Genomic DNA, 27,513 nt, shown 5'->3' with positions numbered 1-27,513 from the left:
CAGCCTCACAGTGTAGTAGTGGATTTATACATGTTCTTCATATTAATAATAAATTATTCATTAAATAAATCACAAACATCTGCAAAAACAAGATGAATATGGAATATAGACATCCTTTAGACTACGCCTCTTTGAAACACATCGAACAAGAGTTTGACAATCAGACAATACAAAGCTCGAGCTTAATTAGGAGACGTAATCATTGTTAAACAAGGCGCAGGTGTGAGGAATAAGTGCCGTGTGACATACTGGGGCTGATTGGTACAGTAGTGTAGTCCAGCACTTCTTTGTTGATACAATGATGGGCAAAACACATAATTAAAATCATTAAATAATGAGAGGAACTGATGCCCAAACATGGAGAGGAAGTGGCCACTTGCCACCTATTTCTTTTTTAACAGCTGGGTTAGTTAGTTAGTTTATGAACCACAGACATGTAGCTTTAGCTGTTTTTTTTTTTTTATTTATGTTTGTTTTCAACCTACAAGTACATGTATATAGCTGTTTGTTTATTCAAAAGTCATTTTATACATCTATTTTTTTATGTAAAGTAACATTTACAGTAGGTTAACATTTGTTATATATTTATCTTTCTGTCTGTCTGTCTCTCTATCTTTTGCTATTTTACATTTTTTAACCTGACTACATGCAGAAATATGCTTTGGGGATTTTTTTTTTACCTATTTGAAATATTACAAATGAAATTCTTGGGTAATTGTTGTCCTATTTTATGGCTGACAATAAAAAAAACATACCACTGGTGATCTTGTGCAACTGTTTTTAATAAATCATTTTTATTTTTTCACAACTTAGGAAGTTTATTGTTGCATTAATTTTGTTAACATATAATAATAATAATAATAATAATAATAATAATAATGATAGTAAAAAAAAGAAGTAGAAGAAGAAGAACTACAAGAAATGTGTATGTGTTTCTTTTAACGCTTATAAAACAGTAATTGTAAGTCTGTATTATCTCCTACAGGCAAAAGTCACTAATATTTTTTGACAGCCATATTAGATTTTTAGATCATTTGTTTTGCTTAGAGCAGGAGTGTTCAGTCTCATCCAGGAAGAGCCAGTGTGAGTGCAGGTTTCGTTCCAGCCAAGTAGATGCCACACCTGATAGTCTATGAAACCCGAGAGAGATTAATGAACCCTCCTGCTGAGTTCCGGGCAAACCCGACCGATTTACGTTTCCCCTCTAAAACAGTGCAGTAAATTTTATCCATTTCTCATGTCGTTAAATGAGTTTGTTTACACATGGCATTCGACACATAAAATAAATTAGAAATATTTTTATACAAATGTGTGTTTTATGGAACTTTTATATACTCATGATGTTCCCAGGCAAAAATGACCAGCTATTGTAAATAAATGGGTAAGAGTACAATAATGTAAAAAAAGAGTCTCAAACAAACACTTAAACATGCAGGTGTCTTTGAGAAGCCACACACACACACACACACACACCTTTCTTATGTCTCTTTTTGGCCTTCTCGGCCAGCATGATGGCCAAGAGATATCCTGCACGTGAAGATGTAGGATTATATTACACAATGACCGTGATCAGGAGGAGAGAAGCCAGGTTGACAGTGAGGATGAGGATGACACAGAGGATAACCTGAGGAGGAAGACTCTGACACTGATGAGGAAGTTGTGAAGCTGAAGTTGAGGTCTGATTTCAGTCTGAAAATGGAACCAAACCCTAGCCCCTGCTTTCAACCTTTCCTCATGGACTCTATTGTAACCGTCATGTGGCATGAACATGACAAACCTGGAGGGGAGAGGGGTTCATGGAAACACCTGGAAAGAGGTAAACCCAGTGAATATTGAAACCTATTTGGGTGTGAGGATTTAGTGTGTCTACAGATCCAGCAACGAAACCGCATCCGGCTTATGCGATGAGGGAATTGGTCAGGCAATTTTTCACGCTACAATGTCAGACCTTCCACATCCTGTCACATGTAATTCACTTTGATTACAAGATCAGCCTGCAGTCACCGAGACATGCTGAGAAGTTTGGCAGAAGTGGGTGGATCATCACAAACCAGGACCTGACATCACTGTTGATGAGCATCTCGTTGGCTTTAAGCAGTATATCCCAAACAATCCATCTCAGTATGGTATAGAGATATGGGCACCATGTGATGTAAAGACATGTTATGCCTGGAACATGGAAGTGTACACAGACAAACTGACTGTGTATGGTGTTCCTAAGAAAAATCAGGAGAATTGATTTCACCCCTGCAGGGGGGCGGGTCCTAGAAATGACATTAGGGCTCCTTTATAATTGTAAATATGGACATACAGTGTATGGGTCAGGCATTATATTTGTAATATAGTTTTCCCTGTGTACATTTGGGCTTTAGTTTTCAATATATCATACCGGTCAGTTTTGACCGGGAACACAAGTTTTTTTTTTTTTTTTTTTTTTTATTTTATTTTAGGGGTGGCTTCTGCTTGGTAAGAATGAAAGCCTGCGGCCAAACTGGCTCTTTCTGCATAAGATTGGACACCCCTGGCCTTGAAGCTATAAGATAATGTGCATTTTGCTGAAACATTCAAATGACAATGAAAACATGAGTGTTTTAATTCCTGAGGTTTACACATATTATTATAAAGCAAATAATAAATGCAAAAATATAAAAAATAGTAAATGCAACCACAGGGGGGTGCAATCCAGTGTCTTCTTGTGCCAGTCCCAAGTCTGGATAAATGCAGAGGGTTGTGTCAGGAAGGGCATCTGACGTAAAACTTTGCCAAATCAATGATGCGAATCAACAATATAATTTCCATACCGGATCGGTCGTGGCCGGGGTTAACAACGACCGCCACTGGTGCTGTTGACCTACAGGGTGCTGGTGGAAATTGGGCTACTGTTGGTCGAAGAAGGAGAGGAGGAAGGCGTGTTCGTAAGCAAAGAAAGAAGAGGAAAGGCAAGAGTTTAGGAGTGATAGTAGGGACTTTGAATGTTGGGTCCATGACAGGGAAGGGAAGAGAGTTAGTTGATATGATGCAGAGAAGGAAGGTGGATATACTGTGTGTACAGGAGACCAGGTGGAAAGGTAGCAAGGCTAGAAGCTTAGGATCAGGGTTTAAATTGTTTTACCATGGTATGGATAGGAAAAGAAATGGAGTAGGAGTTATCCTAAAAGAGGAGTTTGTAAGGAATGTTCTAGAGGTGAAGAGAGTATCAGATAGGGTGATGAGTCTGAAGCTGGAAATTGAAGGGATAATGTTCAATGTTGTTAGTGGTTATGCCCCACAGGTAGGATGTGAGTTAAAAGAGAAGGAGAAATTCTGGAGTGAGTTAGATGAAGTGATGCGACCTGGTGGTGAGGAAGGCGAAGAGGACAAAGGCAGAGCAGAGGACAAAGTGGTGGAAGCTGAGAAAGGAAGAATGTTGTGAAGTCTTTAGGGAGGAGTTGAGACAGGCTATGGGTGGTCAGGAGGTGCTTTCAGTTGACTGGACAACTACAGCCAATGTGATCAGGGAGACAGGTAGGAGGGTACTTGGTGTATCATCAGGTAAGGGGAAAGTGGACAAGGAGACTTGGTGGTGGAATGAGGAAGTCCAGGAGTGTATACAGGGAAACAGGCTAGCTAAGAAGAAGTGGGACACTGAGAGGACTGAAGAGAGTAGACAGGAGTACAGGGAGATGCAGAGTAAGGTGAAGGTAGAGGTGGCAAAGGCCAAACAAAGAGCACATGAGGACTTGTATGCTAGGCTAGACAGTAAGGAGGGAGAGGGGGATCTGTACAGGTTGGCAAGGCAGAGAGATAGAGATGGGAAGGATGTGCAGCAGGTTAGAGTGATTAAAGATAGAGATGGAAATGTACTGACAGATGCCAGGAGGGTGATGGGAAGATGGAAGGAGTACTTTAAGGAGTTAATGAATGAGGTAAACGAAAGAGAACAAAGAGTAGAAGAGGTGACTGTTGTGGAACAGGAAGTAGCAAATATTGGTAGAAGTGAGGTGAGAAGGGCGTTGAAGAGGATGAAGAGTGGAAAGGCTGTTGGTCCTGATGACATACCTGTGGAGGTATGGAAGTGCTTAGGAGAGGTGGCAGTAGAGTTTTTGACAAGTTTGTTTAACAAGATCTTGGAAAGTGAGAGGATTCCAGAGGAATGGAGGAGAAGTATATTGGTGCCAATTTTTAAGAACAAGGGAGATGTGCAAAGCTGTGGCAATTATAGAGGTATAAAGCTAATGAGCCAGACAATGAAGCTGTGGGAAAGAGTAGTGGAAGCTAGGTTAAGGGCAGAGGTGAGCATTTGTGAGCAGCAATATGGTTTTATGCCTAGAAAGAGTACATCAGATGCAGTATTTGCTTTGAGGATGCTGGCGGAGAAGTACAGAGAAGGTAACAGGGAGTTGCATTGTGTCTTTTTAGATTTAGAGAAAGCGTATATCAGGGTGCCAAGAGAGGAGCTGTGGTATTGTATGAGGAAGTCTGGAGTGGCAGAGAAGTATGTTAGAGTGGTGCAGGACATGTATGAGAGCTGTAAGACAGTGGTAGGATGTGCTGTAGGTGTGAGAGAAGAGTTTAAGGTGGAGGTGGGTCTGCATCAAGGATCGGCTCTAAGCCCCTTTTTGTTTGCTCTGGTGATGGACAGGATGACGAGTGAGGTAAGACAGGAGTCCCCATGGACTATGATGTTTGCAGATGACATTGTGCTCTGTAGCGAGAGCAGGGAACAGGTGGAGGAAAATTTGGAGAGGTGGAGGTATGCTCTGGAAAGCAGAGCAATGAAGGTTAGCCGCAGCAAGACGGAATACATGTGTGTAAATGAGAGGGACCCAGGAGGATCGGTGAGGCTATAGGGAGCAGAGGTAAAGAAGGTGCAGGATTTTAAGTACTTAGGGTCAGCGGTCCAGAGCAACGGAGAGTGTGGAAAGGAGGTGAAGAGGCGGGTACAGGCAGGTTGGAATGGGTGGAGAAAAGTGTCAGGTGTGTTGTGCGATAAAAGAGTATCAGCGAGAATTAAAGGAAAGGTGTACAGGACAGTGGTGAGACCAGTAAGACCAAAGAGGAGATTTATGGATGCAGTGAGAGAGGACATAAAGTTAGTTGGTGTGAGAGAAGAGGATGCAGAGGATAGGGTTAGATGGAGGCAGATGATTCGCTGTGGCGACCCCTGAAAAAGAACAGCCAAAAGACAAAGAAGACACATATTATTATAAAGCCTGCTGTATTAGTATTCTTTATTAAATAGAACCCTTCCTGGCTGTACACTGGGCATTAATCAGTCTAAAAAAAGTATAAATCAGTATAAAAAATAGTGCTTCATGTCTGTTATACTATCAGTCTGGAAACTGCTGTGTTAAGACTGGCCTGGACTTAAACACTGAGACTGTGTCTGAGTCCCGAACACTATTTGGAGGACTATTCCATAATTTTGGGGCTTTGTAAGAAAAAGCTCCGCCCCCAACTGTAGTTTTCATTATACGTGGTACTGACAAGCAGCCTGCATCCTTTGATCGAAGTGGATTTTGGATCTAAACATTTATTAAATTATTTAGGTTATATTCATAATTTCAATTACAAAATACATTTTGTAAAAAATTGTAAAAATATCTGTACACAAAATAAAGTGGAACTGAATAGTAAAACACAGTAAATAAATAAATAAATATAGAGTGTCACATTTCAAGTAAATTTAATGCTGAAGATGGGCACACCCAAAACAGGAGCACGTTTTTATTCATTTATTTATTGTCCTCTGGTACACAGCAAATTCCCTAGTGTTGATTTAACTCTTAGTGTTGAACTAATACCCATCAGTGTGGGTCTGGAAGTGGAAATCATTCCTAAGTATTTTACATTGTGAAATGAGTTACAGTAAGTGCAGAAACAAAAAGGGATGTGATGCAAATATGTTTGTGTACATTGTATACTAATGTATTGTAGCGTTTTTACGCCGGAAAGAATGCTGGAGAGACGAGTGAGCTTATTTGCTGCCCAATGCAATGGCTGGGAGTACTTTATTTAGCACACAGCAGGTATGGCATGAGCAGCACCTTCACTCAGGAGCCTACATCCAATTCAGCGTCAGCCTGAACTGGAGCACATTTTACACGTCACACTCCTCAACACACATACAACAGGGCCGAAGTCACTAACCCAAACACCTTTCCCCATCATGGTGAACACACCGACATCCCCGCAAGGCATGCTGGCGTGGAGGCGGTCGGCGCTGGCGGTGGGAACGCCGGCGTCTTTTGGCAGGTGAGGGATGAACGCGAACGTAGTCCTGAGGTGGTCCGGCCTCCACAGAGTTCAATGTTTCCCCGGCGTGCGGCTGGCAAGGCGCAAGACGGTCCCGGTGGAGCAAAACTCGTGCCCGCCCCGCCAACCGCACCCGGTAGATGACATCGGAGAGCCGAGCTATTACCGTACAGGGGCCCACCCAGTGAGACACACGCCCGGCCGAGAGCCCCCTCCTCCTCCTTCCGGAGGAACACACCCACACCTGCTCGCCAGCAGCAAAATCTCGCCCCTGGCTGTGAGTGCTCACGCCCATTCGCCCCATAGGTGCCCCCACCCGAAAGTCTTGCCGAGGTGCCCGCGAGCGCTGGGTGGGGCCCTTCTGCCTGGCGATGAGCGGTTCATAGTTCAGCTGTGAGACCGGCGGAGCGACTGCGGGTGACGCTCTGGGTGACGCAGTAAGACGGCTGCATGCTGGCTTGGACGGCTGATCACCACCGGAGGACCTGGAGGACTGCACGGGGGGAACGTCCTGCGTCGAGGGTTCTACGTCGACACGGCGCTCCACTTGCTCGCAGTACCGGCCACGCGCTTTGCTGCCCGGCCGGCGAGGTAAAGCGCCGGTGTTAGCGCGCAGATTTCCCACTCGGTCTGCTACCGGAAGTTCCGCCCCCCGGGTGTGTGCTGCTAACCTGTCCGGCTGTGGTTTGGGTCCAAGCAACCTGGCTACCCCGAAGTTACCACGAAGAGTTCCGCTGGACAAGTTCAGCACCGCACCCCATCTACCCAAAATGTCCAACCCCAAAATGCAGTCCTCCTCGACATTCCCCACAACGAACCCGTGGGAATAAGTCCGTCCACCCACCTGGACTCGCGCTGTGCGACACGCCCTTACCTTCACGTAGCCCCCAGCAACGGTGCGGATGCTGAAGGCAGGATCAGGCCGTCCGCAAACACACTTGCTTTGTTCCAGTAATCCAGAGCGTAGCAGCGAAACAGTGGAGCCAGTGTCCACGAGCGCCCGCAGTAAGATGCCATTCAGCACACAGTCGATGTAGAGCCCAGCGCGGCTTACCAAGCGTCCTCCCGGCGCTAGTTTAGCGGCTGCTGGTGTACGCTGACCCTCAGGCCTGAGAACGTTGCAGCGGTAGTCCGTCGGTCCCTGGCCTCGGCGTCGTCGTGGAATCTCGGAAGCGGTGTCGAGGCCTAGCCGCGACGGGTAGCCCTGTCCCCGGATAGGTTCACCTACCGAGCGCCACTGAGCTGCGGGCGGTCGCTCGGCTCTTTCGCCGTGATGTGCCGCCATTATGGGCTCAGCGCGCTCGGCCTCGCGCAGCGCCTCCTTACGGTCACCTGCGCCGTCGCCTCTCGCTGTAGCTGGCGCCAGCGCAACGTCCGCCTCCGCCCCGAGCTCCAGTGCCAGGATTTTCACCTTGCCGCTCTGTGTTGGTTGCCGTGGTGTGCTCGCTTTAGCGCCGTCGGGAAAGCGCTTCTTCTGCGCGAGTAGTCGCTCCGCTACTCGGCGGCCCGCTTGAATTTTCAGAAGGTCCTCCGTTGTGCGCTCGAACCCGTTACTCTCCATCCCACTTCTGACACCAATGTAGCGTTTTTACGCCGGAAAGAATGCTGGAGAGACAAGTGTGCTTATTTGCTGCCCAATGCAATGGCTGGGAGTACTTTATTAGGCACACAGCAGGTATGGCATGAGCAGCACCTTCACTCAGGAGCCTACATCCAATTCAGCGTCAGCCTGAACTGGAGCACATTTCACACGTCACACTCCTCAACACACACACAACAGGGCCGAAGTCACTAACCCAAACACCTTTCCCCATCATGGTGAACACACCGACATCCCCGCAAGGCATGCTGGTCGTCAGCCGCCGCCCCGCCCACGCCACAGTATGTATATTTCCTCCTGCAAGCTAAATGTCACAATAGACAAGTGAAACATAGTCCTAATGGAGTCTACAGTACCTAGGTGTAGCACTTGACTTTAATATACAAATCTTATAATAAACCACTGCAAAGTGCAAAAAAGTGGCAACCACTTTAACAATACAATCATCAGGATCATCTGTGGACTGCCACATGCTGACGTTCAGTCAGTAGACGTTCTGATCTACAGCACAATGCAGACTGTTCCTAGACCTCAAATGTTTGACCTCACTTTAATGTTTTATTTTTGGCTTTACAAATGTTGAACATCCTGACAATGCAGCACAGTCAGCTTGGGCAAGGATTATAACTGCATTTTTTTCAGGGGTGGTTTTGTAAAATGTCTGTGTCAATGTCAGTGTTGATTGACGTGATGCTTATGGCCAGCCCAAGCATAGGCAAATCTGCTTTAGTATTCTGTGAACTTGACAAACGTTGATCAAATTTTTTAAATTAATTTTCTCTATATGAATGGCAAAACCTCTATACAACATGACTGTTTTATTTATTTATTTATTTTAAATAATGGCACATGTTAGAAAACACAGAACTAATTTAATTACAAACTCCAGTAGCCAGCTTGGACTAAAATAATATAGAAAATGAAATGGAACGAACATTTACATCTTGAAATAACAAGCAACATCTTAGAACAAGACAAAAACATGAACAGTTATGTACAGAACCATTATTTTATTTAATACGCCCACACCCACCAGGAGGGAATGGATAACCTGTCAAACCCTTCAGTAAAACCTATTAAAAACCCTTCCCTTTGCTAGTCATCATGTTGCTGCTGCTCATTTATCTCCTCCATTTTGTGTAGATGAGATTGATTCTTCTGCTCCTGGGGTGTGTGTGGGTGTGTGAATGTTACCCTAATGGTCAAGTTTCATCCAGTTGTGATAACTTGACTCCTTCTCATGGAAGCTCAGCTCAGACTAGTGCGCCTCCGTACACTGTTACAGCCGACACCAGCAGCTATAAACAAGGAGACACCATCACAGGTAAGACATGATGCTTTAGACTCACTTGCCTTGCATTTACACAAATTCACTCAAATGTGTGACATTTTGATAAAACTTTCTCAATTCTACATGAATTACACAAGTGTTAAATGAATCCAAATGAACCAATGATTCAAATGACTCCCTGGATCAATCCTACAGCACTTTTGGTCTAAATGTGTATTTAGGTAGTATGAGGAAGAATACAGCTTGTAATCAAGAAGCAGAGCTCTCTGTATTTAGAGATGAGTCTATGTATTTAAAGAGTAGAGCAAAGTTAGTTCAAAGCCCTGCTCATACAGTATACAGTACTGTGCAATCATCTTAAAACCCCTCCCCTCCCTTCTTCATATTTCAACGAGCCAGACTTTCTTGTTTTGTTCTTGATTTTCTAATGTAGTCTTCAGGAATAATAAGAACTTTTATGAGGATGTTGCATAAACAACGAGTTCTTAAGTTGTATCTTTAGATACTTTTCAGCCTGTCACAGTAAAACATTAGTTCCTGTTTCTTTAATTGTATTGAATTGAATCTTTTAATTTTATTTAACATGAGAAAATGAGGGTTAAAACCTTTGCACAGTACTTTACATAAATTGAACAATTAACTGAATAGATAGATTTATTTTAAAGGATAGAGACAAAAAAACTGGGTTTGAGTTTAAAAAAAAAGAGTTGCATTTCAGTCAGTAAAATAAGTATTCAATCTCCCACCAGCCAACAATAATTCTGGTTTCCACAGACTTCTTATATGAGCTGTGGTACACTGAGTAATTTAAGAAGGTGCTCCTAATGACAACTCGTCACATGTCAAGAAGCTTGGTGAGAAGGAGACAACTGTTGGAGTGATTATTGGCAAATAGAAGAAATACAAATTAACCATCAAATTAACCCTCAGCCTGGAGCTCCATGCATTTACACGGGAGGAGCTTGTGAACGATCTCAAGGAAATTGGGACCACAGTCATCAAACAAGTCATTGGTAACTCAATACACAGCCATGGATTTATATCCTGTTGCACCCGCAAGATGCCCCTCTTTAAGAAGGCGCACAAGTACAGGCATGATTAGGAGTAAGTGGTAAGGTCAGATGAGACCAAAACCAAGCTTTTTGGCATCAACTCGACTTTCCGTGTTTGGAGGAAGAAAAATGCTTCTACTCCTACACTAAGAACACCACAGTCCTTCTTCTTCTTTGTCTTTCGGCTGTTCCCTTTCAGGGGTCGCCACAGCGAATCATCTGCCTCCATCTTACCCTATCCTCTGCATCCTCTTCTCTCACACCAACTGACTTCATGTCCTCTCTCACTGCATCCATAAATCTCCTCTTTGGTCTTCCTCTAGACCTCCTGCCTGGCAGTTCCAACCTCAGCATCCTTCTACCGATATATTCACAATCTCTCCTCTGGACATGCCCAAACCACCTCAATCTGGCCTCTCTGACTTTATCTCCAAAACATCTAACGTGGGTTGTCCCTCTAATGAACTCATTCTTAATCCTATCCATCCTTGTCACTCCCAAAGAGAACCTCAACATCTTCAGCTCTGCTACCTCCAACTCTGCCTCCTGTCTTTTCTTCAGCGGCACTGTCTCTAAGCCGTAGAGCATCGCTGGTCTCACCACTGTCCTGTACACCTTTCCTTTCATTCTCGCTGATACTCTTTTATCGCACAACACACCTGACACTTTTCTCCACCCATTTCAACCTGCCTGTACCCGCCTCTTCACCTCCTTTCCACACTCACCGTTGCTCTGGACCGTTGACCCCAAGTACTTAAAATCCTGCACCTTCTTTACCTCTGCTCCCTGTAGCCTCACCGATCCTCCTGGGTCCCTCTCATTTACACACATGTATTCCGTCTTGCTGCGGCTAACCTTCATTCCTCTGCTTTCCAGAGCATACCTCCACCTCTCCAAATTTTCCTCCACCTGTTCCCTGCTCTCGCTACAGAGCACAATGTCATCTGCAAACATCATAGTCCATGGGGACTCCTGTCTTACCTCATCTGTCATCCTGTCCATCACCAGAGCAAACAAAAAGGGGCTTAGAGCCGATCCTTGATGCAGACCCACCTCCACCTTAAACTCTTCTGTCACACCTACAGCACATCTTACCACTGTCTTACAGCTCTCATACATGTCCTGCACCACTCTAACATACTTCTCTGCCACTCCAGACTTTCTCATACAATACCACAGCTCCTCTCTTGGCACCCTGTCATACGCTTTCTCTAAATCTACAAAGACACAATGCAACTCCCTGTTACCTTCTCTGTACTTCTCCGCCAGCATCCTCAAAGCAAATACTGCATCTGATGTACTCTTTCTAGGCATAAAACCATATTGCTGCTCACAAATGCTTACCTCTGCCCTTAACCTAGCTTCCACTACTCTTTCCCACAGCTTCAATGTCTGGCTCATTAGCTTTATACCTCTATAATTGCCACAGCTTTGCACATCTCCCTTGTTCTTAAAAATTGGCACCAATACACTTCTCCTCCATTCCTCTGGAATCCTCTCACTCGCCAAGATCTTGTTAAACAAACTTGTCAAAAACTCTACTGCCACCTCTCCTAAGCACTTCCATACTTCCACAGGTATGTCATCAGGACCAACAGCCTATCCACTCTTCATCCTCTTCAACGCCCTTCTCACCTCACTTCTACCAATATTTGCTACTTCCTGTTCCACAACAGTCACCTCTTCTACTCTTAAGAACACCACAGTCCCTACAGTCAAATACGGAGGTGGGAACATTGTTTTGAGGCTGTTTCTCTGCTAAAGATGCAGGCTGACTTTGCTGCGTTGAGGGGCCAGTGGACAAGGCGATATATTGTAAAAGATAATCTCCTTCCCTTGGCTAGAACACTGAAGATGAGTTGTGGATGGGTCTTCCAGCATGACAATGACCTAAAACATACCCCCAAGGCATCAAAGGAGTGGCTCAAGAAGAAGCACATTAAGGTACTAGACTTTATTCCTATGGAAAATTTATGGAGGGAACTTCAAGTTGCCAAGCAACAGGCAAGAAACCTTAAGGATTTAGAGCAGATCTGTAAAAAAAGAGTGTATGCAAACCTGGTAACCAACTGCAAGAAACGTCTTGCCTCTGTGCTTGCCAACAAGGGTTTCCTCAACAAGTACTAAATCATACGTTTTGCTTGGAGATCAAATACATTTATGTTTAGGCTTTTGCCAGACACTCTTATCCACAGAGACATACAAAAGTGCTTAAGTTTCCCATCATTGGATAGATTTTTTAACTAATAAATATTTTCCCAACTGTATATAGAAACTCATGTAATGATGCCATTACAGGCTACAAGGCATTAAATACTATTCTTACCCAAACCCTAACTGCAGTGTTTATAAGAATAAGACCAAAAATGAGCTCAACTGTTTCTCTGAATGCTATACTCTATGCTTTACTCTAGCTATAAAGTTTAAATTTAAATTTATTTTATGTGTATTTGATCTATCTCTCATCTTCCAGTTTAAACTATGCTTGTGTTTGGGTTAAATGGCATACGATACCATTTGAGACTTTATAACTTACAGTAATCCTGGTGTAACCTATCACTCTAATAAATAGACAACACAAAAGGGCATCAAACTTAAAACTTTGCTTAGGGTGGTATTTCTAGCGCACACAAAAATGTTGTCTGAGAAATGGGGTTAATGTCAGCTCTAGGCGTACATTATGCGAAGAAGATGAGCGAGAGAGAGAGAGAGAGAGAGAGCAGGGCCCAGCCCTGTATCTATGCTCAAGTTACGAAGTAGGAGTGCCTTTTATATACAAAGACCAACAATAAAACAGAAAATCTAAAATAAAACTAGAAACAAGGAGCAAGTAAACAAGAGCATCTGCAATGCAAAAACTCTCCAGAGTTTAACTCAGTTGGCTGAAATCAAACAATGGAGCTGAGCCTAACATAGCAAGTAATGAATACGTAAATTATCCAGTTCATCATTTGTGAGGATGATCAGTGTTTCAGACAGAGTGTGGTGTCATTGCTCATCAGTATCAGACTATTGTGTGAGAATTTGGCCCGACATCATAACGTGTTAATGAGCTGAACAATGTTATAAAAGGATTCAGAGTTAATTAGTTTGCAGTTAAACTAGCAAACTAACCACTGCGACTGCCTTTGCAGTGACTCTAAGTGTGACCTCCGGGAGTTTTAAAGGGTTTCTCCTGGAAGCGAGGCAGGTGGGAGGGAGCAGCGCTGTCGGTTCCTTCAGTCTGGTGGGCTCTGACTCCCAGCTCCTCACCTGCTCTGGAGTGTCTGTAAGTTTCCTTTAGTAAAGAATTCCACACAATCTACACACCTATTTAATGAGACAAATGCATTGTAGTGGAAGGAACACAAAAAGACATTTATTCCTGGGTTGGTTTACAGAACTCTGCGGTTTCCCAAACTTCAGGGTCTTCAAAAACACAAATCCTAAGTAAATGGAAAGCACCAACATCTGGCAACCTCGGCAACATTGAATTCAGGTAAGAGTGCCGCTTTCATTTCCATTTACCTTTTGGTGTCTAAACAGTATATTAATATTTCAATATTATTCAGGATATTCCAATTAAAAACTGTGCACATGTCACATCATTAACTAAATAAGAAACTAAACCAGTTGTCATAGTAAAGAAAGGTTTTTTCTTGTCTTATTGTACAGCAGTTTGTCCACTATTATTATTATTATTATTATTATTATTATTATTATTATTATTATTATTATTATTTGATTGATTAATTAGTTTCATGTTGCCTTCTTACCTTTTATGTTATGCAACTGCAAAGCATAAACCCCTCTGTATTAACTATTACAGAAAATTTTGTTACACATTTACCCCATCTGTTACAAAGTGATGACACTGGAGACTCCTCCAAAAAAAAGTTGTTTATTAAAACATTTCTCCTTACAGAAAATGTAATATGTATGTCGGCCTCATAAAAATGTACGTCAATCAGCCATAACATTAGAATGCATGACATTAAACCTGGTATTGTTTAGGTTCCCCTCGTGCTACCAGGGAAGCTCTGGCACTTTGGACATGACCCCACAAGACCTCCGGGGGTTGGCTGTAGTGTCTGCCACCAGATTGTTTGCTTTGGATGCTGAGCATCAGACTTGTTTGTCCGTTTGGATTTGAGATCATTGGAATTTGAAGACCTGGTCAAGAACCTTGGACTCTTTGCCTGCTGGCCTCCATACTGTACGTGTCAGGCTGTGGTGCAGTTAGGTATTCTAGTGCCATTCTCCTGGGGGCAACCTTGATTTGGTTATGGTCCTCATGGACACAGGTGTGCCTTGGATACTTATAATTATGTAAGCATTCACTGATTAGCCATACCATTATGACCTGTCAGTGTCATGTTCTGGTTGATCAGTGGTCATGTTGAGGATCCACTATATGAGTCCCTGTGAATGAACTGTTACTGTAGAAACAAAGTATTAGAATGAACTGCTGTCAGATCTGCTGATACAGAAAGTGAAAGATGCTTGACTAATAAAAACCTAGAATTTAATTCAATAATGTACTGTACTCTTAACAAACAGTAAATAGTAACAGACTCAAGTTTTTAAACTTTTCTGTTTTTTAATTCCCTGCACATGGTTTCATTCTCAGAGCCACATTTGTCCGTAATGGTGCCACCTTTTGGGTAGGAGTGAAGAGCTTACAGATCACCTACAGCGGCACATCGGTGAGGGTCAATGGCCGAAGTGCGCACTCTAAAGCACAAAGACACATTAAGATAAAGGCTTATTTAATAGTTCTTTGAATAGTAAATGGCTTTTATTTTTTTTATGAAAATTCCTTGTTTTAATATTGTGCGAGATGAAACTTCGCCTATTTATCTATGTATTGATGGATAATACAAAATGAGCAGGAAGAAAGGCAGCAAAAGACAAAATGGCTCTGACAGACTCACAGAAAAGGTAGAGACAGGTAGACATACAGACAGACAGAGCTACAGATAGACAGAACTGTAAGCATTGATACCAACAGAACGCAGGCTGAAAAATTACAAAAAAGCAGTGATGCATACAAGCAGAGATAGAGATGAAGAAAGACAGATAGACAGACAGAAAAACAACAATAGATTGAAAAGTCAGATGCAGAAACACAGCAAAATTATTCATTCATCAGACAGAATTCAGATTGAGATATAAACAGTAAGTGGTACTGACAGAGCGAGAGGGACAGACAGACAGAGATACAGGTCATGATTGTTTGCTGACATTATAATGGTTTTGGATTGTTGTTCTTAAGACTGTTGTCACCTCCACCAACTCCACCACTTCGACCCTCTTGACCCCATCCTCCTCCAGCATCTCCAGTTCAGACTGTGGGATCAGTAAGACGTGTGTAAGTCGGCCGTCTGGCTGCGACCCTTCCACCAACTCCAACTGCATCTTCATGTCTTCCATGCGCATGTCCTCAGGGTGCATGTTCGAGATATCGGGACTTTCAAATGGCTACGTCTCCATCGGCTTCTCAGATGACACGAAGATGGTATGGATTTATCACACTAAATCTAATGTTCTGTTCAATTCAAATTAAAACTTACACTGTGATTACACTTTATACCCTAACTAAATCTTGAAATCTGCTATGTTTACAAAATCACACAGAAAGTCAAGTAGACTTTTCTTGTCATTTTAACCACATACAGTTCATTTCACATTGAAATAAAACAACATTCCAAGGCGCTACATACAACATAATTTAACAAACATCTAAGAGCTATACAACTGGGTGGCTCAGTGGTAGCTGTTTCGCCTGCCATGCAGAAGGCCCGGGTTCGATTCCCAGCCAGGGCCCAAACCCCAGCCACTGGATGCAGTGCCGGTCCCAAGCCTGGATAAAATGGGAGGGTTACATCAGGAAGGGCATCCGGCGTAAAACATGTGCCAAGTTGTAGTGTGGACTGGGTATTCTGCTGTGGCGACCCCTTGCCGGGAGCAGCTGAAAGACCAACAACAACAATAAGAACTATACAACTACACTATGCAAAAAAGCCAACGTAAAAAGTGCAGTTGTGCAAATAAGTTTGTGTGTGTGTGTTGCAAAGGGAAATGATGACATCTACATATGTGGGAAGGATGCAAATGGTGTGATCCAGTTACAGCACGCATTCTCAACAGGAACTACAACACCAACCATCACCAACCTGGTATACACACAAACACTCACATACACACATGCACACACACACACGTTTAAGTAGAAACAATATGTGTGTGGTTGTGTGTGTTATAGGGAAATGTGACCGTGCTCAGTACAGCACAGAATAACGGAGTGATCAGCTGCTCCTTCACATGTATGAACACAATCAGCACCACCAGGAGCTCCACCCCATCTAACAGTTACTACATCTTCCTTGCCACTGGCGCCACCAGCAACGGTACAGACAACATTTTATTATGATTATTATTAGTAGTATTTGTATTATATTGATATAATATACATCATACTATTTTTCATTTCCTCAAATCTATTGAATTTTTTTTGCCAATTTTTTTGGTGTATAGAATTGGCAAAAAAAAGCAGAAAGGGATGTCCCCCAGTGTGTTTGGAACTAATCATAGTTACATATACAGGTCCTTCTCAAAAAATTAGCATATTGTGATATTATTTTCTGTAATGTACTGATAAACATTAGACTTTCATATATTTTAGATTCATTACACACAACTGAAGTAGTTTAAGCCTTTTAATTATTTAAATATTAATGATTTTGGCATACAGCTCATGAAAACCCAAAATTCCTATCTCAAAAAATTAGCATATCATGAAAAGTTTCTTTAAACGAGCTATTAACCTAATAATCTGAATCAACTAATTAACTCTAAACACCTGCAAAAGATTCCTGAGGCTTTTAAAAACTCCCAGCCTGGTTCATTACTCAAAACCGCAATCATGGGTAAGACTGCCGACCTGACTGCTGTCCAGAAGGCCATCATTGACACCCTCAAGCAAGAGGGTAAGACACAGAAAGAAATTTCTGAATGAATAGGCTGTTCCCAGAGTGCTGTATCAAGGCACCTCAGTGGGAAGTCTGTGGGAAGGAAAAAGTGTGGCAGAAAACGCTGCACAACGAGAAGAGGTGACCGGACCCTGAGGAAGATTGTGGAGAAGGACCGATTCCAGACCTTGGGGGACCTGCGGAAGCAGTGGACTGAGTCTGGAGTAGAAACATCCAGAGCCACCGTGTACAGGCGTGTGCAGGAAATGGGCTACAGGTGCCGCATTCCCCAGGTCAAGCCACTTTTGAACCAGAAACAGCGGCAGAAGCGCCTGACCAGGGCTACAGAGAAGCAGCACTGGACTGTTGCTCAGTGGTCCAAAGTACTTTTTTCGAATGAAAGCAAATTTTGCATGTCATTCGAAAATCAAGGTGCCAGAGTCTGGAGGAAGACTGGGAAGAGGGAAATGCCAAAATGCCTGAAGTCCAGTGTCAGGTACCCACAGTCAGTGATGGTCTGGGGTGCCATGTCAGCTGCTGGTGTTGGTCCACTGTGTTTTATCAAGGGCAGGGTCAATGCAGCTAGCTATCAGGAGATTTTGGAGCACTTCATGCTTCCATCTGCTGAAAAGCTTTATGGAGATGAAGATTTAATTTTTCAGCACGACCTGGCACCTGCTCACAGTGCCAAAACCACTGGTAAATGGTTTACTGACCATGGTATTACTGTGCTCAATTGGCCGGCCAACTCTCCTGACCTGAACCCATAGAGAATCTGTGGGATATTGTGAAGAGAAAGTTGAGAAACGCAAGACCCAACACTCTGGATGAGCTTAAGGCCGCTATCGAAGCATCCTCAGCAGTGCCACAGGCTGATTGCCTCCATGCCACGCCGCATTGAAGCAGTCATTTCTGCAAAAGGATTCCTGACCAAGTATTGAGTGCATAACTGAACATATTTATTTGAAGGTTAACTTTTTTTGTATTAAAAACACTTTTCTTTTATTGTTTGGATGAAATATGCTAATTTTTTTAGATAGGAATTTTGGGTTTTCATGAGCTGTATGCCAAAATCATCAATATTAAAATAATTAAAAGGCTTGAACTACTTCAGTTGTGTGTAATGAATCTGAAATATACAGTGGTGTGAAAAACTATTTGCCCCCTTCCTGATTTCTTATTCTTTTGCATGTTTGTCACACTTAAATGTTTCTGCTCATCAAAAACCGTTAACTATTAGTCAAAGATAATATAATTGAACACAAAATGCAGTTTTTAAATGATGGTTTTTATTATTTAGGGAAAAAATATCCAAACCTACATGGCCCTCTGAGAAAATGTGATTGCCCCCCTTGTTAAAAAATAACTTAACTGTGGTTTATCACACCCAAATTCAATTTCTGTAGTCACCCCCAGGCCTGATTACTGCCACACATGTTTCAATCAAGAAATCACTTAAATAGGAGCTACCTGACACAGAGAAGTAGACCAAAAGCACCTCAAAAGCTAGACATCATGCCAAGATCCAAAGAAATTTAGGAACAAATGAGAACAAAAGTAATTGAGATCTATCAGTCTGGTAAAGGTTATAAAGCCATTTCTAAAGCTTTGGGACTCCAGCGAACCACAGTGAGAGCCATTATCCACAAATCGCAAAAACATGGAACAGTGGTGAACCTTCCCAGGAGTGGCCGGCCGACCAAAATTACCCCAAGAGCGCAGAGACAACTCATCCGAGAGGCCACAAAAGACCCCAGGACAACATCTAAAGAACTGCAGGCCTCACTTGCCTCAATTAAGGTCAGTGTTCACGACTCCACCAAAAGAAAGAGACTGGGCAAAAACGGCCTGCATGGCAGATTTCCAAGGCGCAAACCACTTAAGCAAAAAGAACATTAAGGCTTGTCTCAATTTTGCTAAAAAACATCTCAATGATTGCCACGACTTTTGGGAAAATACCTTGTGGACCGACGAGACAAAAGTTGAACTTTTTGGAAGGTGCGTGTCCCGTTACATCTGGCGTAAAAGTAACACAGCATTTCAGAAAAAGAACATCATACCAACAGTAAAATATGGTGGTGGTAGTGTGATGGTCTGGGGTTGTTTTGCTGCTTCAGGACCTGGAAGGCTTGCTGTGATAGATGGAACCATGAATTCTACTGTATACCAAAAAATCCTAAAGGAGAATGTCCGGCCATCTGTTCGTCAACTCAAGCTGAAGCGATCTTGGGTGCTGCAGCAGGACAATGACCCAAAACACACCAGCAAATCCACCTCTGAATGGCTGAAGAAAAACAAAATGAAGACTTTGGAGTGGCCCAGTCAAAGTCCTGACCTGAATCCTATTGAGATGTTGTGGCATGACCTTAAAAAGGCGGTTCATGCTAGAAAACCCTCAAATAAAGCTGAATTACAACAATTCTGCAAAGATGAGTGGGCCAATATTCCTCCAGAGCTCTGTAAAAGACTCGTTGCAAGTTATCGCAAACACTTGATTGCAGTTATTGCTGCTAAGGGTGGCCCAATCAGTTATTAGGTTCAGGGGGCAATTACTTTTTCACACAGGGCCATGTAGGTTTGGATTTTTTTTCTCCCTAAATAATAAAAACCATCATTTAAAAACTGCATTTTGTGTTTACTTGTGTTATCTTTGACTAATAGTTAAATGTGTTTGATGATCAGAAACATTTTGTGTGACAAACATGCAAAAGAATAAGAAATCAGGAAGGGGGCAAATAGTTTTTCACACCACTGTATAATAGTCTAATGTTTATCAGTACATTACAGAAAATAATGAACTTTATCACAATAAGCTAATTTTTTGAGAAGGACCTGTACATAAGCATGAGATAATTTTACATTTAAACGATATTACTCCTAATATATAAGTATTATTATTATCATATTATTGTAAAAAGTATACTCAGAATAACTGTGTTAAATTAATTACATTCAATGCAGAAAATATCTGTATTTCTTTTATTATTATTATTATTATTATTATCTATTATTTTTCTCACTAAAATATTTATGCCCATGCATGGATTTACTGGCCCACAAAAAATAATCTAAGTAAATAGTTTAATAATAATTTTAAAAAAGTAAATAAACAAAATAAATACTTTTTGAACTCTGATTGAAAAGATTTAACACTCTTTATATCCAGACAAATTTACACAAAATTTGTAGAGAACTGTAAAACATAAACATCTTTACATACCTAAATTATTTTTTTTCCAAATTTTCATAAATGTCAAAACAGCACTACTGAGAATAAATTTGTTTGTAACAGGTATAATGTCGGGTCTGGTGTGTGCTTAGACTATTTAGTGTTTTCCTTTAAAGACACTAACAATGCACATTAATTTATTCATTTGTTTCTATTTGTTCGTGTACACATGCCTGAGTGTACTGAAAATGAATTGGTGACTTGTTGAGCTGAAGCAGAAATGTTTTTATCTAAAAAAAAGGTAAAAATAATAATATTTATTATTATTACCTTTGTGGTGTTGGCCTGACTGAGAAATGTGTATGTGTAGTTAAATATTGAAGTGTGTGTGTGTGTGTGTGTGTTCTGACAGGTGTGATCCAGATTCACACCACTACACCTGTAATCAGCAGCACTAAAGTGGACATCAGCAGTGTGCAGATAGTGGAGAGTCAGTCAGAGCTCGCACCCATCGTTAAAGCGCACGGTAATTATTGACCATTAACATGGATGCACATGCACACGCACACACTTATTTCACCAAAATAACTAATGGCCAGGAGTTCTGTTCTCTTGATTTGTATTACAGTGGAACCTCGGATTGTGGGTAACGCGGTTTGCAAGCATTTTGCAAGAGGAGTAAAAAATTTGTAATAAAATTTGACTTGATAAACGAGCGAGTTTTGATTAATGTATCACGCATGCGCTTCTTGTTTTGACGCCGAATGTCACGTGATCACAACTGAGCCAATGTGTTTTCTTTCTCTTGCTGCGAAATTGTAGGTAAACATCTTGCATGCTCGGTCTCCAAAAATAAAATTACTTAAAGAATAAAAGAAAGACCATGACAAACTTAAAGGGAATCAAAAAGAAAGGGTGAGGGTGAGATGATTGTGTGTGTGTGTGTGTGTGTGTGTGTGTGTGTGTGTGGGTTGCAGGGTGTCTGATGTTGATTGCGTGGATGACCACGGGCAGTATGGGAATGCTCATCGCTCGCTTCCTAAAGAGAGCCGCCCCGGGTCAGAGGCTCTGCGGGAAAGACTTCTGGTTTGTGGTGAGTTTTTCTCTGGATGTTAGTAACTATTGACTTACAGATGTAATACACACAGTCACAGAGTCACGAAGAGCCAGAGCACACACACTCAGCTCTGAATAGTGGGTGTGAAAAGCTCATTCCTCAGCTACTGTACAACTAACGTGTGTGTGTGTGTGTGTGTGTGTGTGTGTGTGTGTGTGTGTTGTTCCTCAGGCTCATGTATTACTGATGTTGCTCTCCGTTGTGGCGACCATCATCGCCTTTATCCTGATATTTTCATACGCACAGGACTGGAGTGGGGTAAACACTACACACTGTAGTTTACACACTAGGCACATTTTTACACACTCTACATTAAACACTACACACTCTACATGAAACACTATACACTCTACATTACACACTTAGCATAACACACTGCACACTCTACATCTGTACTATATTCCACACACTGTGCACTCTAAATTACACACTGCACACTCTGCATTAAGCACTGTGCACTATATTCTACACACTACACACTCTGCATTACACACTGTTACACATTACACATGAAACACTACACACTATATATTAAACACTACACACTATATATTAAACACCACACACTATACATTGCACACTACGCACTCTACGTTAACAAAATCTACATTACACACTACACAATACATATTACACAATGCAGTCTATACGTTGCACACTATCAGTGTTGGGGGACGTTACTTTTTAAAGTAACTAGTTACATTACAAAATTACTGTTTTTAAAAAGTAATCAGTTATATTACAGCGTGACTTTCTGATAAAAGTAACTAGTTCGAGTACTTTTCTATTGCAGAAAATGAAAACTCCTTTGTGATTCCTTATGCATGTTGTTTTAGTCAAGACCTTTATAATTAATCTACCATCATCACTCAGTGAAGTTTGGCCCATAATCTGGTAATAATCTACTAATATCCCTATCTCACCTACTAATACCCCTATCTCACCTACTAATACCCCTATCTCACCTACTAATACCCCTATCTCACCTACTAATACCCCTATCTCACCTACTAATACCCCTATCTCACCTACTAATACCCCCATCTCACCTACTAATACCCCTATCTCACCTACTAATACCACCATCCCACCTACTAATACCCCTATCTCACCTACTAATACCCCTATCTCACCTATTAATACCCCATCTCACCTACTAATACCCCTATCTCACCCACTAATACCCCCATCTCACCTACTAATACCCCATCTCACCTACTAATACCCCTATCTCACCCACTAATACCACCATCTTACCTACTAATACCACCATCTCACCTACTAATACCCCTATCTCACCTACTAATACCCCTATCTTACCTACTAATACCCCCATCTCACCTACTAATACAACTATCTCACCTAATAATACCACCATCTCACCTACTAATACCCCTATCTTACCTGTTAATACCCCCATCTCACCTACTAATACCCCTATCTCACCTACTAATACCACCATCCCACCTACTAATACCCATATCTCACCTACTAATACCCCTATCTCACCTATTATTACCCCATCTCACCTACTAATACCCCTATCTCACCCACTAATACCCCCATCTCACCTACTAATACCCCATCTCACCTACTAATACCCCTATCTCACCTACTAATACCACCATCTTACATACTAATACCACCATCTCACCTACTAATACCCCTATCTCACCTACTAATACCCCCATCTCACCTACTAATACAACTATCTCACCTAATAATACCACCATCTCACCTACTAATACCCCTATCTTACCTGTTAATACCCCCATCTCACCTACTAATACCCCTATCTCACCTACTAATACCACCATCCCACCTACTAATACCCCTATCTCACCTACTAATACCCCTATCTCACCTATTAATACCCCATCTCACCTACTAATACCCCTATCTCACCCACTAATACCCCCATCTCACCTACTAATACCCCATCTCACCTACTAATACCCCTATCTCACCCACTAATACCACCATCTTACATACTAATACCACCATCTCACCTACTAATACCCCTATCTCACCTACTAATACCCCTATCTCACCTACTAATACCCCTATCTTACCTACTAATACCCCTATCTCACCTACTAATACCCCATCTCACCTACTAATACCCCTATCTCACCTACTAATACCCCTATCTCACCCACTAATACCACCATCTCACCTACTAATACCCCTATCTCACCTACTAATACCCCATCTCACCTACTAATACCCCATCTCACCTACTAATACCCCCATCTCACCTACTAATACCCCCATCTCACCCACTAATACCCCCATCTCACCTACTAATACCCCTATCTCACCCACTAATACCACCATCTCACCCACTAATACCACCATCTCACCTACTAATACCACCATCTCACCTACTAATACCCCCATCTCACCTACTAATACCCCCATCTCGCCTACTAATACCCCTATCTCGCCTAATAATACCACCATCTCACCTACTAATACCCCCATCTCACCTACTAATACCCCTATCTCACCTACTAATACCACCATCCCACTCACTAATACCCCTATCTCACCTACTAATACCCCTATCTCACCTATTAATACCCCATCTCACCCACTAATACCCCCATCTCACCCACTAATACCCCCATCTCACCCACTAATACCCCCATCTCACCCACTAATACCCCCATCTCACCTACTAATACCCCATCTCACCTACTAATACCCCTATCTCACCCACTAATACCACCATCTTACCTACTAATACCACCATCTCACCTACTAATACCCCCATCTCACCTACTAATACCCCATCTCACCTACTAATACCCCATCTCACCTACTAATACCCCTATCTCACCTAATACCCCTATCTCACCCACTAATACCACCATCTTACCTACTAATACCACTATCTCACCTACTAATACCCCTATCTCACCTACTAATACCCCATCTCACCTACTAATACCCCTATCTCACCCACTAATACCCCTATCTCACCCACTAATACCCCCATCTCACCCACTAATACCCCCATCTCACCCACTAATACCCCTATCTCACCTACTAATACCCCTATCTCACCCACTAATACCCCATCTCACCCACTAATACCACCATCTCACCCACTAATACCACCATCTCACCCACTAATACCACCATCTCACCCACTAATACCACCATCTCACCTACTAATACCCCCATCTCACCTACTAATACCCCTCTCTCACCTACTAATACCCCTCTCTCACCTACTAATCCCCCTATCTCACCCACTAATACCACGATCTCACCCACTAATACCACCATCTCACCCACTAATACCACGATCTCACCCACTAATACCACCATCTCACCCACTAATACCACCATCTCACCTACTAATACCACCATCTCACCCACTAATACCACCATCTCACCCACTAATACCACCATCTCACCCACTAATACCACCATCTCACCTACTAATACCACCATCTCACCTACTAATACCACCATCTCACCTACTAATACCACCATCTCACCTACTAATACCCCTATCTCACCTACTAATACCACCATCTCACCTACTAATACCACCATCTCACCTACTAATACCCCTATCTCACCTACTAATACCCCATCTCACCTACTAATACCCCTATCTCACCTACGCGGTTTTGCTTGATGGCCGTGAGTACACACTTACACTAATGGATTGGGAATGATTGCTGTCTGGCTCATGGTTTACATAAATTGTCTGAATAACGGATTACATAAAAAATAACTGAGCCCTAACGCGTTAGATTGCCCGTTACATCAAAAAAGTAATCCAAGTACTCTAACACCCAACACTGCACACTACAGACTGTATATCACACTCTATATATTAAGATAAGAGATAAAATAAAGCCTTATTAATCCTAAGAGAATTGCAGAAGTGTATTACACATGATACAGCATTTACAGTATTGCACACTACATAATTTTACACACTGTCACTACACATATGTCACATGCTGACCATTATATGTTGCACACTAAACACTATACTCTATATTACTCACATTATGTGATGTACAAGCTATACAATATTCACTATAGATTATATACATTATTACAGGATATGGAGACTAAATAATAGACTACCTAGTGCACCTGCGCCCTAAATGCTACACAATACACACTTTGCATTAACCGTATATTAAATCGTGTGTGTTTAGGGAGCTCATCCTGTTCTGGGCTGTCTGGTGATGATCCTTAGTCTCACCCAGCCAATTGGGGCGATGTTCCGCTGTGCACCACAGGATGGAGCGTGAGAGAAAGAGACTGAGATACAGCAATATATGGATAGGAAATGAGACAGACAGACACACAGCTGACATGTCACTCTGTTTCTTTTCCTCTGCAGGAGATTTATCTTTAACTGGATTCATGCTCTCAATGCATTAGCCATTAAAGGGTTGGCAGGTGAGAACTGCTACTCTCTCTCTCTCTCTCTCTCTCTCCACACCATGACCTAAACATGTTCCTCTATCTCATGGACAGTGGCTGCGATCTTCTCCGGCCTCATGTTGGCCGACAGCTCACCCACTCAGTGGATGCCGAAGGTGATGGGTGGATTCGTGGCCTGGGAAGCGCTGCTCTTCCTCTGCCAAGATCTTTACCATAAATGCAGGGAAAAAGGTAAAACCTATTTATTGTATTGCTTAGTAAACACCAGTGTAGGTTTTTGCCAATTACTAACAGTGAAAATAATGCATTCTTGAGATAAGTGAAATGATATTTGCATTATCTGATAACAGACTCATTATTATTTTATTATTATTATTATTATTATTATTATTATTAATAAAAACATATTTGCACAGCATTTAAATTCTGGATCTATAAAATTGCATAATTTATTTATTAAAATTTAATTAAATCTTGTTCAAATTAAGACATTAGAGCAAGGTAAAAAGAAACAAGAGAGTAAATTAAAAATGATTAAGAATTTTTTTTTTTTTTTGCAAAACAACACAGTGAATACTCATTATAAATTATTAAATTTTTCCTTTTTTTCCTTCAATAAATGCACACGATTATTATTACTAATATCATCATTATTAAGTTGTATATGTGTGTTATTGTTTCTGAACTTCAGTTAATTGAAATGGAGAAACTGGACATCATGTTGTGTCTTATAAATAAATTATTCATAAACATGAGTTGTTTTGTTTTTCTCCTTAGATATAGATCAAAGCGATAGTGGGGTAAGTCTGTTACATCACGTAACTTGTTGTTTACATATGTTTTAAAGAGGTTTCATTTCTTATGAAATAGTTTTGCTCTATGTTATTATAATCAATTAGACGGGTACTGGAGTGCACCTGTTGATGCTGTTTTTTTTGGGAAACCTGGCGTTCCTGGTGGCTCTGCTTGTCGGAATTGGAACGGCGTAATTATGGAATTCTTAAACTTTTTTTTTATGTTTAGGTTTTAAACAGTTTCTTTCCTCGGGAATATAAAGACATTTCTGTGCATTTGTGATAATAATTTAGAAACTGTTACATGTTGTTTGCTTGTTTTAAAGCCAATTGTCTGATTTCATTTCCCAAACAATACTCCATCATACTCCATCAACTCTAATTGGTGGTCTAATGAAGTTCCTATTACAAGTTTTATTCTTCCTACACCACCACAACTTGTCAACAAGTACATTTCCTAATTTACAGTAGGTTTATAAAGATGAAGTCATACGTCATTTATTTATGGTTACATTTTAAATGTTAATAAAACAAGCAACTTCATCTCATCACTTATTTTATTGCAAATATAAACACGTTTTCTCTCACCAGACTCTCTCCTTTATCTCTAATGTTTATATACAGTGCCGTGGGTAAGTATTCGAATTGAGGCTTTTTTTTAAAACATACTGTAGTGCCAGTTAGGTTTGGACAGCCTTTTTCCTTAAAAATTAAATGATTATTTAAAAACTGCATTTTGTATTTACTCTGTGTAAAATAAAATAAAAAATGATAATTTTAGTCATTTAAGTGTGACAAATAAGGCAAAAAATAATAATCAGGAAATACTTTTTCATGGCACTCTACACACACACACACACACATAGGAGGGTCACTATCACTATACT

At 41.6% G+C, this 27,513-nt stretch overlaps 1 protein-coding gene across 1 annotated transcript; it reads left to right on the top strand.

Annotated features, from left to right (window-relative positions):
• The first annotated feature begins 8,977 nt into the window (after positions 1-8,977).
• Positions 8,978-26,985, top strand: LOC128520322 (putative ferric-chelate reductase 1). The gene is made up of 15 exons (XM_053494511.1): positions 8,978-9,158; positions 13,312-13,445; positions 13,558-13,655; positions 14,787-14,862; positions 15,432-15,674; positions 16,234-16,335; positions 16,422-16,566; positions 20,709-20,822; positions 21,274-21,389; positions 21,585-21,671; positions 25,601-25,692; positions 25,789-25,847; positions 25,926-26,063; positions 26,610-26,632; positions 26,732-26,985. Exons 1-15 carry the CDS (start codon positions 8,978-8,980, stop codon positions 26,819-26,821), a joined length of 1,698 nt encoding a protein of 565 aa, XP_053350486.1. The 3' UTR covers positions 26,822-26,985.
• The last annotated feature ends 528 nt before the right edge of the window (positions 26,986-27,513 follow it).

Source organism: Clarias gariepinus, chromosome 4 (assembly GCF_024256425.1).
Source record: "Clarias gariepinus isolate MV-2021 ecotype Netherlands chromosome 4, CGAR_prim_01v2, whole genome shotgun sequence".
Lineage (NCBI taxonomy): Eukaryota > Metazoa > Chordata > Actinopteri > Siluriformes > Clariidae > Clarias > Clarias gariepinus.
This window is presented reverse-complemented; position numbering and strand designations above follow the sequence as displayed.

What these genes read in the sequence shown, in the direction of transcription:
- LOC128520322 (XM_053494511.1), top strand. Translation starts at nt 8,978, where the DNA reads ATGAGATTGATTCTTCTGCTCCTGGGGTGTGTGTGGGTGTGTGAATGT. An exon ending in TCACCTACAGCGGCACATCG is followed by an intron (nt 14,863 to 15,431) that starts GTGAGGGTCAAT and finishes GTTGTTCTTAAG; the next exon opens with ACTGTTGTCACCTCCACCAA. An exon ending in GGAAAGACTTCTGGTTTGTG is followed by an intron (nt 21,390 to 21,584) that starts GTGAGTTTTTCT and finishes GTTGTTCCTCAG; the next exon opens with GCTCATGTATTACTGATGTT.